Consider the following 18,110-nt stretch of genomic DNA (forward strand, 5'->3'; position numbering starts at 1 on the left):
AATTTCCATTAGAATGAGACACTGAGGATCTTCTAGCTTGAGGAAGGTGACCAGTGTTGCAGCAATGAATAAGCGTAAGCTAGATTTCTCTCTAGGAGAAGTCTAGTGTTTGGTGTTAGAGTAGAAAAGCTTCCTGGGCAGATCCATGCTTTGGAAACAGAGATGAGGAATAAAAAGCCTCAGCTACCAGTGCAGTGTCCCACCATACTTCTTTGAGGCCCTGAAGGGATAGAGTGTGATTGAACAGAGCCCAGGCCCACAAACAGGGCAGATGGGAGGACCAAGGGGGGAGAACTTGTGGTGTGGGTGGAGAAATTACACTTGGTTTGAGAATTCCTTATGGGCAGGCCCCTGAATATATGTTGCAAGTGAACACCTTGTGGCTGACAGTGTCTGCTGCATGCCCTCTCTGATTGGATTCTTTCATTGTTTCAACAGATATTTTTGAGTGCCTACTATGTGCCAGTTTGTGCCAGGCACTGGGGACACAGGTGAAAAAGTGCCAATTGTTTCCTGCTCTGCTGGTGCTCATCATCACCCCGGAGGTAGGCATTGCTGTTCTGGTGTCACCGGTGGATGGGGAAGCAGTTCAGAGCACAGCTGCTCAGTAGTGTTCATTCATAAGGCCCAAAAGGCTTCAGATTGGGTGCTGATCTACACTTATCATGATTGGTGTGATCTCCCAAGTATGTTGAGAATGATATGCTCGCTTCCATGGCAAAGTTGCTTTTGAACCTGTTACCATCCCCTCACCTAAAGCACAGAACTGTCAGGGAACCGCAGAAGTTGTTAACCAGGTTGGGTGTTGGGTACAGCAGGAAAAGCTGCTGCCTGTGATGCTGGCATATGGGGGTCAGTCCTGGCTATTCCACTTCTGACCCAGCTCCCAGCTGATGGCTCGGGAAAAGCAGCAGATGACACAGTTATTTAGACTTCTGCCATCTATGTGGGAGCTCTGGGAAAAGCTCCTGACTCCCTGGCTTTGGGTTTGCCAGTTGTGGCCATTGTGGTCATCTAAAAGTGAACCAATGAATGGAAGATAGCTGTATCTCTTTCTCTCTCTCTCTCTCTCTTTCACTCTGACTTTCTAAATAAGTAAATATTGGGGGAAAAGAAATTGGAAGCAAAGTTTTTAACAGTGGAGTCTTTCAAAAGCTCGTAGAAATATATATTATGAATAAAACTGTCCATGTATTTCATTTTTTCCACCAAAATTAACCTTTCACTTAGTTAAAAAATTATTTGAGAGACAAAGAAGTGTGACAGGGAAAAGGGAGAGCATAAACAGGGAACAGAATGGGAAACAGAACATCTGGGACTGAAACCACAGTGCTAATATGGGATGCTGGCATTGTAAGTTTTGGCTTAATCTGTTGCACCACAACGGTGGCCTCCTACTTCTGCCCCTTGGCCTTTGAAAAAAGATGTATTCACTTGTGTGAAAGACAAAGTGGCAGAGAGATAGAAAAACTTACTTTTATCTTTTTAAAGATTTATTATATAGGGCCCGGCGGCGTGGCCTAGCGGCTAAAGTCCTCGCCTTGAAAGCCCCGGGATCCCATATGGGCGCCGGTTCTAATCCCAGCAGCTCCACTTCCCATCCAGCTCCCTGCCTGTGGCCTGGGAAAGCAGTCGAGGACGGCCCAAAGCCTTGGGACCCTGCACCCGCTTGGGAGACCCGGAAGAGGTTCCTGGTCCAGGCATCGGATCGGCGCGTACCGGCCCGTTGCGGCTCACTTGGGGAGTGAAACATCGGATGGAAGATCTTCCTCTCTGTCTCTCCTCCTCTCTGTATATCCGGCTTTCCAATAATAATAAAATCTTTAAAAAAAAAAAAGATTTATTATATAGAGAGGAAGATCTGCGTCCACTGGCTAACTCCCCAAGTAGCTGCAGTGGTTGGAGCTGAGCCAATCTGAAGCCAGGAACTAGGAGCTTCTTCCGGGTCTCCCATGTGGGTGCAGGGTCCCAAGACTTTGGGCTGTCCTTGACTGCTTTCCCAGGCCACAAGCAGGGAGCTGGATGGGGAGCAGGACTGCTGGGATTAGAACCAGCACCCATGTGGGATCCCAAAGCATGCAAGGCGAGGACTTTAGCCACTGGGCTACCACATCAGGCCCAGCAGAATAACTTCTTTTTAGGCTGTTTTTCCTTGAACTTTTCAAGGCACCTTTGTATACCTGCTTTTGACTTCAGCGATTCTATTCTGGACTGCCATCAAAGAGGAGCATGGGGTTTTTTTGTGTGTGCATTTGAGCCCTAGAACTATTGCTCTACTTACTGAGCCTTTCTGAATCTCCCCTTCCACAACTGTGAAATGTGGATGCACCACTGTCTTACATGGTTAGTGTAATGGTCATAAAGAGTTCATCCACACATTCCAGGAACAATCGGAGTGTAGAGAAGTTAGCTGCTGAGAAGAGAAGGGAAGCTAGGACATGGTAGTGTAGGACTCAAACCTGTGTTCTTATCTGTGATGAGCAGTCTGAGCTTCAGGACCTTAGAGAAGAGTGGTTAATACATATTTGTATCCCTCTGCTTATCAGTATGTATGCCGTGCTCACAGTAAACCTGAACTTGCCGCGTTGTATCTGCTTTGATTGTTTGCTATAATTAACACAAAAATATATATTAGCCAAACCACAACTTCCCTATTATTGGTGTCAACCATGAAAATGCCTTTTGACACTGTCTGTTTTCTTACTCTTAGTAACAAAGCACCTAGTGTGTGCCGGATAGTGTACTAGGTACAGACATGGTCCCTGCCAGCCAAGCTTCTAAGTCTATGGAGAGACAGACAGCTCATTACTGTGAGCAGGAGGGAGTGCCTAGTGAGAAATGTTCCAGGTGTGGTGTGGGGAGCGGGTTGCTGAAGAAAGCCCCGCGGTGGCAGCTGCGGCCAATAACCCAGGACCAGCAGCTGCTCTGCAAAGTGGAGAGACTAGAGCTGGTCTTGCCAGCAGGTGAGGCAAATTTGCCTCCTCTCCAGGGCCTGGCCAATCAGGTAGCACCCAGTGGACCCATGGGAAAAAAGGATATATAAGCAGCCCGTTTTAGGTGGGACAGAGAGAGAGCTACAGGGAGCTACAGAGGACGGATGGACAGGTGGGACAGACGATGACGACGACGATGACGAAAGACTGGTTAGAAGTGGCTCTTGATACAGAGCCTGGAATGTCGGGTGATTTCTTCCGCGGGTACGGGAGACCCCAGGGGACCCCGATAGTGTGGTATCTGTAGACAGGAATGGCTCATAGCTAACTTCTGGGGAGGTCATGTGTTGATCCTGGAAAACAAATTGTTTGCAGACCTTCGGTGGAGGGGCCGGCACTTCAAGTACAGCACACACAGTGGGGGCAATAGAATGATGTGGTGTGCTAAGGGAGGTGAGGGATGCAGTTTTTCTGAAGTGTCGGGTGCCCTGGGGTAGTTGATAAGGAAAAGTGAATGGGCCCAGTCATGAGCAAGGTGAGTGGTCCCCTATGCCACCCAGAGTTCCTGAAGGCTTTGCCAAGTATGTAATTTAGTGAAAATTAGTCTGGAGTGGGTTAAGCTGCTGCTTAGGATGCCCACATTCTGTATTGGAGCACTGGTTCAAGTCCCAGCTATTCATCTTCTAGTCAGCTTCCTGTTTATGTGCCTGAGAAACAGTGGATGGTGGCTCAAGTACTTAAACTCCTGCCATCCAGTTGGGAGGCCTGGATCTTAACCTGGGAGTTCCCAACCTTAACCTTGCCTGGCCCCAAGTATCTCCCTCTTCCTCTGTTTCTCTGCCTTTCAAACAAATAAAATAGGTAAATCTTTTTAAGCTGGCCCAGCTATGATGTGGAGAACCAAAGGGAGAGAAAAGAGCCAGAGCAGACAAACCAACTGAATTGTTGGTTTGTTCATGAGTTGTTGCACTCATGAATTCTGCACTTGGACCATTGGTGGCTGAATGAAAACATGGGTATAGTGTTCAGGATGCAGGGCTGTCAGGACTCTGATGGATTAGATATGACGGTGTGGGTCTTGGAAATATGGGGTGACTCTTAGCTTTCTGGCTCGGGTGACTGGTGGATTGTTGTCACTCACTGAGAAGGAGAAGTAGGAGGAAATACAAATGGCAGGTGTGGTGGAATTGACACTTGTTTCAGGCCAGGTGCATGCGAGGTACTCGAGAGGCAGGTCTGTGGGTACAGATGTCCCAGGCCTGAACTGCTGAGGGGACGCTGAAGTAGCCAGGTACTAATTAACCATGAACGAAGTTCAGACCTTCAGGAAGGGGTGACTTTGTAGAAAGAGGGGCTATTTCTTTATCCTAAAATCATATATATATATATGTATATATATATGTATATATACATATATATATATACACATATATATACATATATATATATATATATATATGTTTTTAGTTAATGACAGCTACACTGCTAGGTTCTGCGAGTAGATTAATCTTAATGTTATCCTGAAAATAAAATCTCAGGTTTCTTTGTTGTTTTTTTTAAATGATTGTTGTTTTTAGTAAGAAAGCTAGTATCTTCAGCTTTCTGCTCTATAATAGTTAAGATATGAAGGGAAAGCCAACCTGGTTGTGTGGCTTTGAATCAGGCCCTTTGGTGTTGGGTTCAGCTTCCTCATCTGTAATAGAGCTTGTCTGATGGGTAAAACTCAGCAGAGACTGGGAGAAGTTTTGCAAACCACTGCAGCTTCAGACGTGCCAGGCAGAGGGATTTTGTGTTTGTGTAGCATTCAGGGGAGATTCGTTTCTCCTCATTATAGCCTGGTCACACAAGGGAACCCCACGAGAAGCCCCAAATCTCAGCTCAGCCAGGTTGCTGATAAGTATGGTCTTGAGAATGAACCAGGCTACCAGGCCACAAAAAACACAAATTCAGACCCACACAGACTGAGTGTCATCTGTCATCAAACTCAATTTACACAGGCTCATCTGATACCCATTTAATGGTCCGTGTGACAATTATTGTGTGGTGAGCTGGTTGGGCATAAATGCCAGGCATCTGATGTGTAAATGATTTTATTTAGTATTACTTTTATATAGCCTAACCAGATTTTTCCAGTTCTTTCCTCTTTGACAGTTCATTCATTTATCTACTTAATAAATGTTTGTTGGAGCTGTTATATATGCAAGGTACTGTTCAGGTCCTAGAGATACAAATGAAGATTTCTGCCTCTGCCCCATTTCTGTTGGGTTGGTGCTCTAGGCCTGAGGGAAGACAGACATCTGGAATAATCAACAGCATCTGTAATGAGTCTGGCTTCCCCAGAGACTGCACCAACACCCATGAGTTACACAGGACAAGAATTTGTGGATGGATTTGCCAACTAGAGTTGTCTGTACCTCAGTCCATTACCCATTATCCTATCCGGTTAGCAGGCAGTTGTTCAACAGACAGGCACTGAGCACCTCTTGTGTGTAAGTAGATTCTAGTAATATGATAGGAAGCTACCAACAGTCCTTAGCCTTAAGGATCTCTGGTGTAGACACATAGAGGCAGCAGTCAGAGGGAGAAGTGCTGTGTTAGAGCCATGGAGAGGAGCCTGCTTTGAGCAGAGGAGTCACCATGAGCACATATATGTATTCATTTTTTGTAAAAATGGATTTATTTTCATTTTGTTTTAATAGCAGGGGGAGAGTGAAAGGAAGGGGGATGAAGGGAGAGCGAGATCTTCTATTTGGTAGTTTACTCTTCAAATGCTCATGATAACCAGAGGTGGGCCAGATTAAAGCCAGGAGCCAGGAATTTCATCCAGGTCTCCTACATGGATGTCAGGAATCCAAGTATTTGAGGCATCCTCTGCTTCCTGCTAGTGTGCACATTAGCAGGAAGCTATAATCAGAAGCAGATCCCAGGCTAGAACCAGACATTCTGATGCAGAATGCAGCTGTCTCAAGTGGTACCTTAATTGCTGTATCAAACACCCACCCGTATAAATTTTTATTTCTTCATAACAGTCTACTATGTGAGTATGCATTCTATTTCTCTTTTCTGTTGGATGCTTGGATGGTTTCTAATTTGGGGAGAACTAAGGAGTTCCACTATGAGCATAACCAATACATGTCCTTGGTGAGTGTGTACATGCATTGATTCAGTTGGATGGATCCCTAGGGATGGAGCTGCTGGATCACTGGGGTCTGAATAAAGTTATAGGGGATTGTTCCCACAGGTTTACACTCTCACTGACATTGATGCGTGTTCCAGTGGCTCCATGTCCTCACTAACACTTCATACCATCATTTTATTTTCTTCAAAGCCATTCTGGTGGCTACATAGTGGTATTACTGTTGTGGTTTAAAATTGCATTTTCCTGTTGCCCTGTGAAGCTGGACACCTTTGCCAATGTCCCTGGGCACTGGATATACTCTTCAGTGAAGTGTTAGTTCAAGTGTTTTGTTCCTCTTTCTATTGGATTGTTTGTCTTGGAGGTAGCAGGAAGCAACATTTTGATATTCTACATTCTAGAGGTTCCTGGGTTTAGGGTATGCAGGTGTGCACCGGCTACACCCTCACCCCAGGAATGAGGCAGGGTTGATCACCTGCAGGCTCTAGGTCTCAGGGTGTCTGAGAAGACACCCTTGGGGAGAAGCAGTTCCCCTCCCTACCAGGATTCTGCCCTTGACATTGGGGAGGGGATCCTCTCACCTTAGGAAGGAGGTGAGGGGTTGATGGAGGAAGAGTGGGGTGGGGTTCCTTTTAGCTGGCAGCAGAGGCAGGGATGGAGATCAGATGATTACCTGGGTGTGCTCCCCTATAAGGGGCTTTGCTAGGACTCAGTCTCTCCCATCTGGGCTGGTGAGGAGCTGGCGTTTGAGTAGCATTGTCCCGGCCAACCCCTGTAACTGGCAACTTCTCCTATGTTGTCCTAATCAGTCCCCAGCTCACCTCCATTGGGAGGGCTTGGTGGACCACATTTCTGCTTCAGATGATGGAGCTGAGACAGAGAGAAGCCTCATGAAGACCATGCAGTCAGCAGGTGAAGAAGCAGGCCTTACCCAGCCACTTGGGGCATGCTCATCCATGAGGACTTCATTCCCTGTCAGAGATGCTAAGGGGAAGTGAAGTGCTGTGGATCCTATAGCCAAGGTCATCGTAGCTTCCCTGTGTGGGTCATGGGAGACATTTGCCCCCAGTTCTGACTCATTAGCTTCCTGTGGCACTGCCAGGTGTTCTTGTGTGGGTGCCTGGCTCAGGTCCCTTGGGTGGAGGGTGCAGTGGGCAGCCTGGCCAATGTAGGACTCACATGCTCCCGCACTCTCCCACAGAGTTATGTCATGCCCAGACCAGCAGAGGGCTCCATGAGGATTTATAGAAGATGCCCCGCGTCTCGGCGCCTTTGGTGCTGCTTCCTGCGTGGCTCGTGATGGTCGCCTGCAGCCCGCACTCCCTGAGGATTGGTAAGTGCAGCCTGGCCAAGGGAATGCCCCCTTCCTGGGACCTTGTGTGTCCAATGGGGGCATTGAAATACCAGGGAAGTGGCTGTGCCCTTCCTGAGTCTGGCAGGCCTGATGATAGTGGCAGTGGTGGTGATGATGGGGGCAGCCTCCTAACTGACAGCTCTGATGTAAGATGCTACTAATTCCTGTTGCACTGTAGGATGGATTCAGCTTGGTGCGGGAAGGGGCTGCTGTTGGGGAAGAAGGATGGTGAGCATGCCAGGGGGTCCAAATCCAGGGATAGAGCTCAAAGAGGAGGTTGTTTCTGTTCTCTGATTGGTCCAAGCCCAGCTTGTTGTCTTTTGCGGTTTCCAGGAAGTTGGGAGTCTGTTTTAGGGTTCCAAACCTGACTGCTTGGAAAGGCCCCTGATTCAGTGTCCTCTCGCCTTGGCCTGGCCCTGAGAGGGGCAGTGGGATCCTTTTGCTCTCTCTCCCTGACCTCCCTGCTGGGGGGTGTCCACTGTAGCTGCTGGTAGACAGGGCTTCCACCTGCACTTTCAGCACCCCCAACTCTGGTAGGGGAAGACCTGACAAGTCAAGTGCTTCCTCCCTCTTCTGGAAAGGATTGAAGCTTGGTAACTGTGGGCTAAAGCCCCGCAAACTGTGGAGACACAGTTGCAGGGTGGAAGACAGGGTCCAGACCAGCATGCACAGTGTGGTCCCTTGATAGCCAGCACAGGGGTTGTCTGCTTGTATCTTCAGGGACCAGAATCAGTGTGGACAGTTTGTAGGGGAGGAGTATCGCAGTGAGCAATCTCAGCTCTTACTGGTCATTAGAAGATGAATCCCACAGCAGGCCCCAGGGACAAGGTCAGATGAATCCTAGATGTCAAGTGGGTGACCTGACCCCGGCATAATTCTAGATCCTCAACTGGAAACGAAGCAGGCCTGAAGCCAGTGAAGAAAGATGGCTTTTATTCTAATCCCAGGGAAATGAGCTGGGATTAGAGCTCCTCCCATTTTACTCAGGGCTAGCCTGCAAGGTCTAAGTCTGAGTGAGGCTGGGATACTGGTGGTGATGAGGAATCCCTGGAAAGAGGTGGGCCAGTAGCCAAGACCCTGGCTGGGAGTGTGAGTGGCTTTACCCTGCCCAATGGGCCTGCTTTTGCATGCAGTGTCAGCTGATTGGGTTCCAAGAGGGACAGGGGACAGCTCTCCCCCACAGCCTGCCTCCCACTCCTCACCCTGCATGCTTAAAACAAGGAATTAAAACCACAAGCAGCTCTCCCTCTTCCCCATTCATGTCTATAGAAATTTCAAAACCTTACTTAATTCTGCTCGGCAGTAGTGCAAAACAGTTTGGATCCTTGGGGTGCTCAATTTATAAGATGCCTACAGCTTTTGCTGAGGAGGTTTTTGTCCCCTGTAAATGAGCAGATCAAGCGATAACCTATCCATTTCCATTTGTGCTAATAGGAAGTGAAAAGGAACTGAGCCAGGGATAGTTGCACCAAGCATCCTTGGCTCTCCAGGGAGGAAGTCAAAAGCAAAGCTATGGATCCCTCTCTTGGCTGCGACGCCCACGACAGAGAGCTTCAAAGGGATCCCTTGGCTCCCATGCCCCACATTCTGATTGGTGCTTGTCCAGATGCTGAGGCAACTCTGCTGGCCTTGGTTTTGGTTTATGCCAGGCCACTTCCCATCAGTTTCCAGCCAGGAACCCTGCTGGCTGGCAAGGTCAAGCTATGCCTGCTTTCCTGCAGCGGTCAGGAAGCCAGCTGAGCCAACCAAGAGAAAGAAAAGCAAAGCTCTAACAGTCATGCCAGGCTCTGCTCTCCTGTCTTCTTGGTTATCCTGGGAGTTGGGGGCCTTTTGAAAGCGCTCTGATCCTAATGGAGGAAAGGTGCTAATTACAGAAACTCCAGAGGGACCATGGAGTAGGGCAAGCATGGGAAGAGAAGTAGGTCAAGAAAATACAAGAAGCAACACTGGTGGCGATGGCCTCACCGCGGGAGCTGCACTAGCCTTGTTCGTGCTGGGTCCTCCCCCTGCCAACACACACACACACACACACACATACACACACACACTCACTCTTCACAGGGGTCAGTGCTGCCTGTATTTGGGAATGGACAGCTGTCAGAGCAGGGCTATAGGAAGGGACTAAGAATCGCATAGATAAATGACATAGGCCGTTGTGTCTTCAGCCTCACTTGTCTGGTGGTGACAATATGGATGTTAGTGAAGAGCCTGCCGAACCCATTACCCTGCCTTGTATTGGCTGTTCTTCATTCAAGTGAGGCACAGGGTGGGAGGTGCAGCCAAATTGTCTATTACAGTGTCTGGTGTTTACCCCCTGAATGAGGTTTTGGGTAAGAGAATGGGATTTTATTTATGACTGCAAGGCTGCCTGCATAAATTCCCCAAACCCTCACACATATGTCAGCCCCCTTCAGTCATCTATCTTGTGGAAATGTATTTGGATGTGGCTTTGTCCCTCTGGGTTCTCTGAGCGATGACTGTGGAGCCACAAAGTTAATAAATGTCTGGCGAAGACTCCTCCCACCCCCACACATCGTGTTTTAAATCTCCTCTAGTACTTAAGAAATGGTCTTTGTTGTCTTGATGTCTTGGACCCTAAAGGATGATGAGGATCTGTCATCCAACCTGCTCCTTTTGCATGTGAGAACTTGGGTTAGTGCTTGGCCAAGGTCACACGGCAAGCCCATGGCTTGGCTGATGGCTGTCGGCTGTAGAGCCTGCTGCCCCGGCTCCTCTTTCAGTGCCTTGGCCCTGATCTACCAGTGGGCTCCCTTAGCTGCCAGGAGGCAGGGTCCCCTTCAACAGGATGTGAAGGTTGGTTTCTCTTGTGGTTTCCTCCAGTCCTCGTCTGGAACATTTGCAGGCATTAGCAAATGTTGCCCTTGCCTGAAGCACAGCAGATACTAATGAGTAGTGGTTAACCACATGCATGCTGGTCTTTTCTGCCTACCCTGACGGCTCTTTACCAGTCTCACATCTCAACCACAGTGAACAACTGACCCACAGGTACCTGGCAGATTCACTCCATGCTAACTCCATCCCCTGCAGTGCTCCTCATCTCGTTCATCTTCTTGGCCTGCAAAACAGCCCCATCAGCCTGCGTTCTTCCTCCTCCTTCCTCCTCCATCACTGTTGACTTAAATGGCTCTTCCTCTGTGCATAGTGCATTTCTCATGGCTGTAATAGAATGCTGGAGGTGGGATATTTTGTTTTTTTAAAAAGAGTGGTTTATTTTGGCTGGCAGTCCTGGAGGTGCCTTATCCAGGGTTTTATTGGGCAATGGCCTTTTTGTTGGCCAAGTCCCAAGGTGATGTGGAGTGCAAGTGTATCTGTGTCTTTCTCATTATCTGGGTTTCTCTCACTATATCTGTAAAGCCACAGAGATTCAATCCTGGGGGCTTCACCCTATTGACCCAATCTAATCCTAGTGACTAGAAGCTCACCTCCAAACCCCACAGTCAGATTAAATTTCTACCATGAAGTTGTTTGTGCATGAGAGTTACAAAGAGAGAGGGACACACACACAGACAGAAAGAGAGGGAGGGAAGGAGAGGGAGAGAGGGGGGGGGAGAGAGAGAGAGAGAGAGAGAGAGAGAGAAAGAGAAAGAAAGAAAGAAAGAGAGAAAGAAAGAAAGAAAGAAAGAAAGAAAGAAAGAAAGAAAGAGCGAGCGAGCTCCCATGTACTAGTTCACTCCCCAGTTGGTTGCAACAGCCAGGGCTAGGCCAGGCTGAAGCCAGAAGCCAGGATCTGCATCTGGGTCTCCCTTGTGGGTGGCAGGGCCATCTTCCACTGTTTTTTTTCCAGACTATTAGCAGGGAGCTGGATTAGAAATGAAATAGCCAGGACACAAACAGCCATGTGGGATGCTAGTGTTACAGGTGGCAGCTTTCTTCATGTCACAATGCCAGCCCTGAGTTTCTATCATCTTAATATCTCACATGGAGCTTTAACTTGAAGCTGTGAGGGATAACTGGGCTATACCCAGACCTTAGAACACTGCAAAGTCCTTCCCAAATGTCCCCTCTCCCTCTGGGATAATTCATTCCTTTGCTAGTTGCCCATTCCCCTGGGACATCGATCTGTGCCAGCACTTAGGTGTTGTATTTGAATTGACATTCATGTCAGGGTCTGACCTCTAGAGGACAGTAAGCACCAAACGAAGGGACCGGCCCAGAATCCACATACAGGGATCACACGTCTCAGTGCACATGATGAATGCAGTCATGGTGCTTTCAAGTCTTGGTTCCCTGGTTACATGTTTAGCATCCCTGCTTTAAAGTGTTTTCTTCTAGTCTAATATATTGTTAAAGGCTGAACATAAAAGAGGTACAACACAAGAAGAAAATGCCCATTTGTCTATCTTACTTAGAATAGGAGTGACCTGAAGATCCTGATTGGGTTCTTTTTTTTTTTTTTTAATCTATGAGTTGGGCCCAGCATGATGGCTCAGGAGCTAAATCCTTGCCTTGCGGGTATTGTAATCCCATGTGGGTGCTGGTTCATGTTTCTATCTAGTTACCTGCTTATACTGGGAGGGCAGTGGAGGATGACCCAGAGCCTTGGTTCCCTAACCTGTGTGGGAGACCCTTGGGAAGCTCATGGCTCTTTTGGATCAGCTCAGCTCTGGCCATTGTAGCCATTTGGGAGTGAGACAGAATATGGAAGATCTTTCTGTTTGTCTTTCCTCTCTGTAAGTCTGATCTGTCTTTACAATAAAGACAAATAATCTTTCTTTGAGAGGCAGACAGAAGACTGAGACAGATAATAGAAAGCTCCCTTCTATTGGTTGTTTTCCCCCCAAATTCCTACAACAGCCGGACAGATCCAGGCTGAAGCCAAGAGCTGAGAATTCAATCTGGCTCTCCCACTTGGGGGTGAGGGACCCAAGTGTTTGCTACCTTCCAGGTTGTGCATTAGCAGGAGACTAAGATCATAAATGGAACTGTGGTTTGAAACTAGTCTCTCCAATATTCATTCACATGTCCCAACAGGCGTGTGAACTGCTGCAGCTAATGCCTACCCACCCTGATTGGGTTCTAATGAAAAGTTTGGCTATGATCATAAACAGAATAATTTCATCCTTCTTCATTTATCCTTCTTAACACACATTAACTGGATAAACTGTACCAAGCACTGAGAATACAGTGTTAAATAATAATCACTGCAATGAAAGCACCCGCTTGCAAAGGCCTTGCTCTCTGCCAGGCACCAGGTTAGGTATTTGCCATATCTCAGTCAGTCTTCATGTTCTAGAAGATGAAACTAAAGGCCTAAAGAGTTTAAATCACTCCTGTAGAGCCACACAGGTGCCATGAGAATCTGTTTGGTTTCTGAGTTGTTTTCTGTTGTGCTCCACTTCAGTTATTGGGCCCTGGAGACATCTAAGAGATCATGACAGTCACAGCAAATGTGTGGTGTTCTGTCTCACACATGGATTGAGAGATGGAGATATTATTGGGCATAGAGCCACCTTTTTTGCTCTGACACTTTAATATGCAAAGGATTGCCTAGGGATACAGACATATCCAGCTTACAGATGAGGAAACTGAGACCGGGGACATAACAGTCTCCATCTTGGTGGAGGGGAAGTGCTGCTTGCTGGGGGTGGCACCAGACACCCCAGCAGGTTATTGTAGCACATAGCCTTTGGTCTTGTTTAAGGTGTCCCTGTGTGGTGGCACAATAAAAGCTGGGATTTATCTGACACGGTGCTGTATGAGGACCCCCAAGCACTTTATAGCTATGATTTTTTACTTAGTTGGCTTCCCCCAATGAGCTCCATTCCTGTACAGAGAAAATGTTCACATAGAACATTAAGATGTTAGCAAGATGCAGCTAATGGGAGAACTGGGAGAGGCAAGGGGGAAAGAATTGAAAACACTGGATTTTTTTTTTAATGCTGTGCTGTTTTGTATCAAAAATATTTGAAATGCTGAGATTCAAATATACCAAGTGACATCTTGGTCTATAGAGGTTCAGCCATGGGAATTTGTTTTATAGTGGGCTTCCCTAATTATGTCAGCATGTGATTTGATTTATGACATTTTGATGAGTGTGTAACTTTTCATGTCAGTTTCAGATTGAGTCAACCATGTAAAGCATCAATTGGTCCTTCACATTAGCAACAGATAGAAATGGATGTTTTTCTCCTTTGACTGTCCCCTTGGAGAGAGAATATAGGAAGATTTCTGGGTCATAGATCTCTCCCTCTGGTGGAGCACCTTTGGGAATCTCTGGGTTTCTGATTCATGCTCAGGGTCTAGCTTAGCACCTGGCCCACAGTGCTGGTCTTAGTACATGTTTGCTAAGTGACTCATGTATGGCAACTTTTGAATATTGAGCTGATCTGTCTGTTTTCAAGCTTCTCTTCTGCCAGGAATTGGTCAGCACTCAGAAATGCCAAATTTTAATTTTACTGTCAGCCTACAAAACATACAGTTAGGGAAGTAAATATTTTGCCAAAAACCAGCTTGTGTCTGTGTCCACACACACCTGTTCTTCGCTCTCTGGTCCCCTCCTGCTTCCCACTCCTTTTTGGGGTAGATCAGAGATGCTGGGCTGTCATTAGACCAGCCTCCAGATCACAGTGCTGCCTGTCTTCACTTGTCTTCTCCCAATTTGGGAGCACTACCTGGGATCCATGCAGGGTATTTGTCTTCCCTTAGTCTTTCCAGAACCCATTGTGAGCCACAGCCATAGGCCGATGGGAGCAGACTTACCAGGGGTCCAAATGTGGAAAGAATTAATGAAGGCCCCTTTGTCAGTGCCATAACCCTTGAGACTCCCACCTGCCTGATGACATGTGCCAGGGTTTGCAGCATCTAGTGTGTGCTTCTTGCCTGGCCTGGTGACTGGTGGATGACTGGCAGCTTTAAGTGGAGCAGGTGGGGAGAGTGGTATCAGGAGAACTGCTCTGGTGGTATTTTGTCAGAATTTCAAAAATCTATCTTCAACTCTGGGAAATGGTTTACAAAATGTCTTGGGATATAGAATGAGTTGCTGGCAAGCTTTTTTTTTATTATTTTAATGGAGGATGGGAGAAATATAAATTATAGAGAGAAGCTTTGGTTCCATGTTAAGTAAAATGCTTACTGGGCAGATGAAATGGGCTCTTTGGAAGCCAAAGTCCCTGCAGCTGGAGGTGGCCTTAAATGGGGCAGTACCCAGTAGGGAGGTTTGATCTGTGACCTGTGACGAGACCACTTCCCACCTGGGATTGTGTGGCAGTCTTCTAGCCTTTGGTTTCTTCTCATGTCTTATCATAGAGATCTCACTGTATTCTTGACAAATGATCATTATCAAGAGTTTAGAATTGAGGCAACCATCTAGGTAGTTCAAGCCATGACCCCGTTTGATTCCAAGGGTTTGGATAAGCCAGGTAAAACATGGTAGTCCCATGACTTCTTTTGTTTCATTGGTGTAGACCTGGCCTTCTGGGTGCTGCCTTTCTCCACTTTGGCAGTGGTGGAGGAGCTAGAGTGGCACTGGCGTGGACTGAAGCTGTTGTTGCTTCTCAGGCCCTTGCATGTGTGTGTGAGAGTCTCTGTAAGTGGCACACATGCGCTTCTCACCCACAGCCTGGCGGCTCAGCTGCAGGCAAAGCACTGGTACACACTTAGCTCTTGTTAGTCTAGATAAGTCGGCACACATTCCTCATTGGCTTCTTCTGAGGGTGCAGAGGGGGTATGCATGGCTTCGCTGGCAGGCAGCAGGTTGCTACAGGCAACTGTCAGTCTGACCACCAGTCTCTCTGAATCTTGTCAGTCTGTGCCGCTTTCCATCAAGCTGAAATAAGGGTCCTGGTCCTCTCATGGTGGGCTGGGCTGGGAAAGCCCATCATGCCCAGCCTGATGAGTGTGATGGAGGGACCCACTGGGGTCAGTGCCACTGGGCTGGACTCCGCAGGTCCTACCTGTGAGTCTGTCCAGCCCTGATTGTGTGTCTCTGGTGTTGAGGTGCTCTCTGTGAGTGTGACCCCTTTATAAGAGTGGATCATTGCTGCAGATGTGACTGTAGCCTCTTCTGTTGCTCTTGCCCTCTGTTTCAGGCGGAGAAATCAGTGTAGAAGGGTCTGACCTTTCACCTGGTATCCCTCTTGTCTCAGTAACTCCTGCACTGACTCTCCAGCTCCCTTGATTGGTTCTTCCACAGTGGCTGTGGTCTGGAGAGGAGGCTGACTCTGGGGCTGTAGAGATGAACCAGTGCATGTTTCCTGGAACCAGACTCCTGGGTAGAAACTGAAGCACCACCTTGCTTTCTCAGTGTCTTGTATTCTCCTTGTACAACAACCTGGAATCACACTAGCTCCTGTCTCATTTTTTCTTAGCAAGAATTCAATAAATTCCTATATAGGAAGCATTAGGATGGTGTCAGGCATATAGTAAATGCTAGGAAAGTGGCCTCTATTGTTATTAATGGTACTACAGGCCCAGCCACTTGCACCTGTTAGTCTTCTCATGCCTGGGGCATCCTTCCCTACTCGTCCACTAAATCCTCTGTCTTCTCTTTTTTCAAACCCTGCTTTAAAGTCAGACTGTCTTCAGAGATGAGAATGCCCAACTGGTTTGGAGCACCTTTGCTTCCAGAATCCCAAGCATGTGTGCATGTGTGCATGTGTATGTGCATGTGTGCTTGCATGCACATGTGTTGCCCTGTCTGTTAGCATTGACCTGCGTATTCTATGCCCCCACCTTAAAGCCTTAAAGCCTAGGGGTACCCTGAGGGGACAGCACTCTTGCAGTGCCAGGGACTTTGCTCAGAGTTGGCCCCTGAATCTGCATGTTCCCCTATCTTACAGACCTCCCCAAGCTGCTGCTCCTCTTCCCCTTTTACCTCCTTCTTTCTACAGCAAAACTTTGTCAAAGAACCACCTGTTCAAACTGTCTCCCTTTCCTCTCCTGTCTTCACCTTTAGCCAGCTTCAGAGTCACACCAGTGATGGCTACTGTACCAAGTGCCATGATCTGTCTCCAGCCCTCACTATACTGGGTGTAGCTGCCACATTTGGCTTGGCTCCTGGCAACACACCCATCTTGGTGCTAGCCCTGCCTCACCAACTGCTCCATCTCTCCCCTTTTTCTGGGTCCCCCTGTCTCTCGATGTCTGTGTAGGGCTATGTCCCAAGCTCTTCTGTCTTCATAACCACTCCCTGGAAGACATCTTTCAGTCTTGAAACCTCAAATGTGTCCACAAGTTTTTGACTCTAATCACATGCCTCCATCTAATCACTCTGCTCTTCATCAGCCCAGATGCACACACAACTTGACCCTGACACGTCCTACAGCTCTCTCTCCTCCAAGCCTGCTGCTGCTCCCGTTCTCGCACTAAGCCACATCACCAATCTCTTTGGGTTGGACTCCAAGCCTCTCGCCTCCCTTGAGCTCTCCAACATCACATGACCTCTCCATCAGCATCCTGTTGTCTCTGCCTTCCCAGTACATCTGGTATAACCTAAACACTTCCTTTTCAAAAAGATCTGTTTATTTGAAAGGTAGAGTTACATTCAGAAAGATGAATCTTCCACCTGCTGGTTGACTCCCTAAATGACCACAACGGCAACGATGGGCCAGGTCAAAACCTGGAACCAGGAGTTTTGTCCGGATCCTCCACATAGGTGCAGGGTCTCATGCATTTAAGACATCTGCTTTCTTGGGTGCATTAGCAGCAACCGTATGGGATGCTGATACTTTTTGCCACCTCAGCAGCTGCTTCCTTGGTCTGCGTTGCATTGTATATTCCTGAGTCGTGGTGATACTTTTCTGCTGGTTTACCTGCTCACTCTTGTGCTGTCATTTTTCATTCTCAATATGGCAGCAGGAGAGCATGAGAGGGGCCCATCAGCCCTCTGCTGTAGTCTACCACTGCCTTCTCATCCAAGTAAAGGAAAGTCCTCCTAAGGGCCCCAAGACCCTGCATGGTCTATGCTCCATGGTCTGTTGCCATGTTGTGTTTTATTACTTTGCCTCTTGTTTACACTGTATCAACCCTGTGTCCACAAGCTTCTTTGTTTTTCCTCAAGTATACCAGCTGTGCTCTCACTTCAGAACTTTTGACCACAGTTCTCTATGAGAACTATTTACTTGTCAGATGGAGTTAAAGAGAGAGGGAAGGACACACATCCACCTACTGATTTACTCCCTAAATGGCTACAACAGCCAGGCCAGGGCCAAGCCAAGTCCCTCAGGTAGGTATAGGGGGTCTAAGCACTTGGTCCATCTTCCATTGCTTTCCCAGGTACATTAGCAGGGAACTGGATTCAAAATGGAACTCTCAGGACTCTAATGGGAATGCATGTGACGCTGGCACTGCTAAGTGGAGGGTACTATACTACATTGCCGGCCCTACCCAGAACAGTGGATTGATACAGGGTTGCCTCTCCTGTGTTCTACAGGTAACACCCTGACCATCCTCTGCCCCTTCCCCATCCCCCCACTTCCTAGCCTTCCTCCCAGCTTTATTTTCTTCTTGGTACTTAATATCATCTGACATATTGCTCCGCATATCCCATCTTGTTTATCTGAGTTCTCCCATGAGGGAAAAGGCTTTGATTAGTTCTCTGCCGTTCCTCCGGCATGTAAGACAGGGCCTGGCATACTGTAGGTGCTCGCTAAATATCTGCACAGGGAATGAATAATGCAGAGCCAAGGAAGGTCTCAGCCCAGGATTTGAGAGCTTTGAGAAGGCATTC

The 18,110-nt window shown here is 47.7% G+C and overlaps 1 protein-coding gene across 2 annotated transcripts in view; it reads left to right on the forward strand.

Moving 5' to 3' along the window:
• The window catches only part of GRIK4 (glutamate ionotropic receptor kainate type subunit 4), a 427,812-nt gene that overhangs the window by 124,230 nt on the left and 285,472 nt on the right, over window positions 1–18,110 (forward strand). For both annotated transcript variants that reach the window (XM_058662539.1, XM_058662540.1), the window contains exons 2-3: window positions 439–545; window positions 7,271–7,402. In XM_058662539.1, coding sequence (XP_058518522.1) covers window positions 7,321–7,402 — 82 coding nt within the window. In that variant the 5' untranslated portion in view covers window positions 439–545; window positions 7,271–7,320. The remainder of the gene's footprint in view (window positions 1–438; window positions 546–7,270; window positions 7,403–18,110) is intronic.

The sequence above is a fragment of the Ochotona princeps genome, chromosome 4 (genome assembly GCF_030435755.1).
Source record: "Ochotona princeps isolate mOchPri1 chromosome 4, mOchPri1.hap1, whole genome shotgun sequence".
Taxonomy (NCBI): domain Eukaryota; kingdom Metazoa; phylum Chordata; class Mammalia; order Lagomorpha; family Ochotonidae; genus Ochotona; species Ochotona princeps.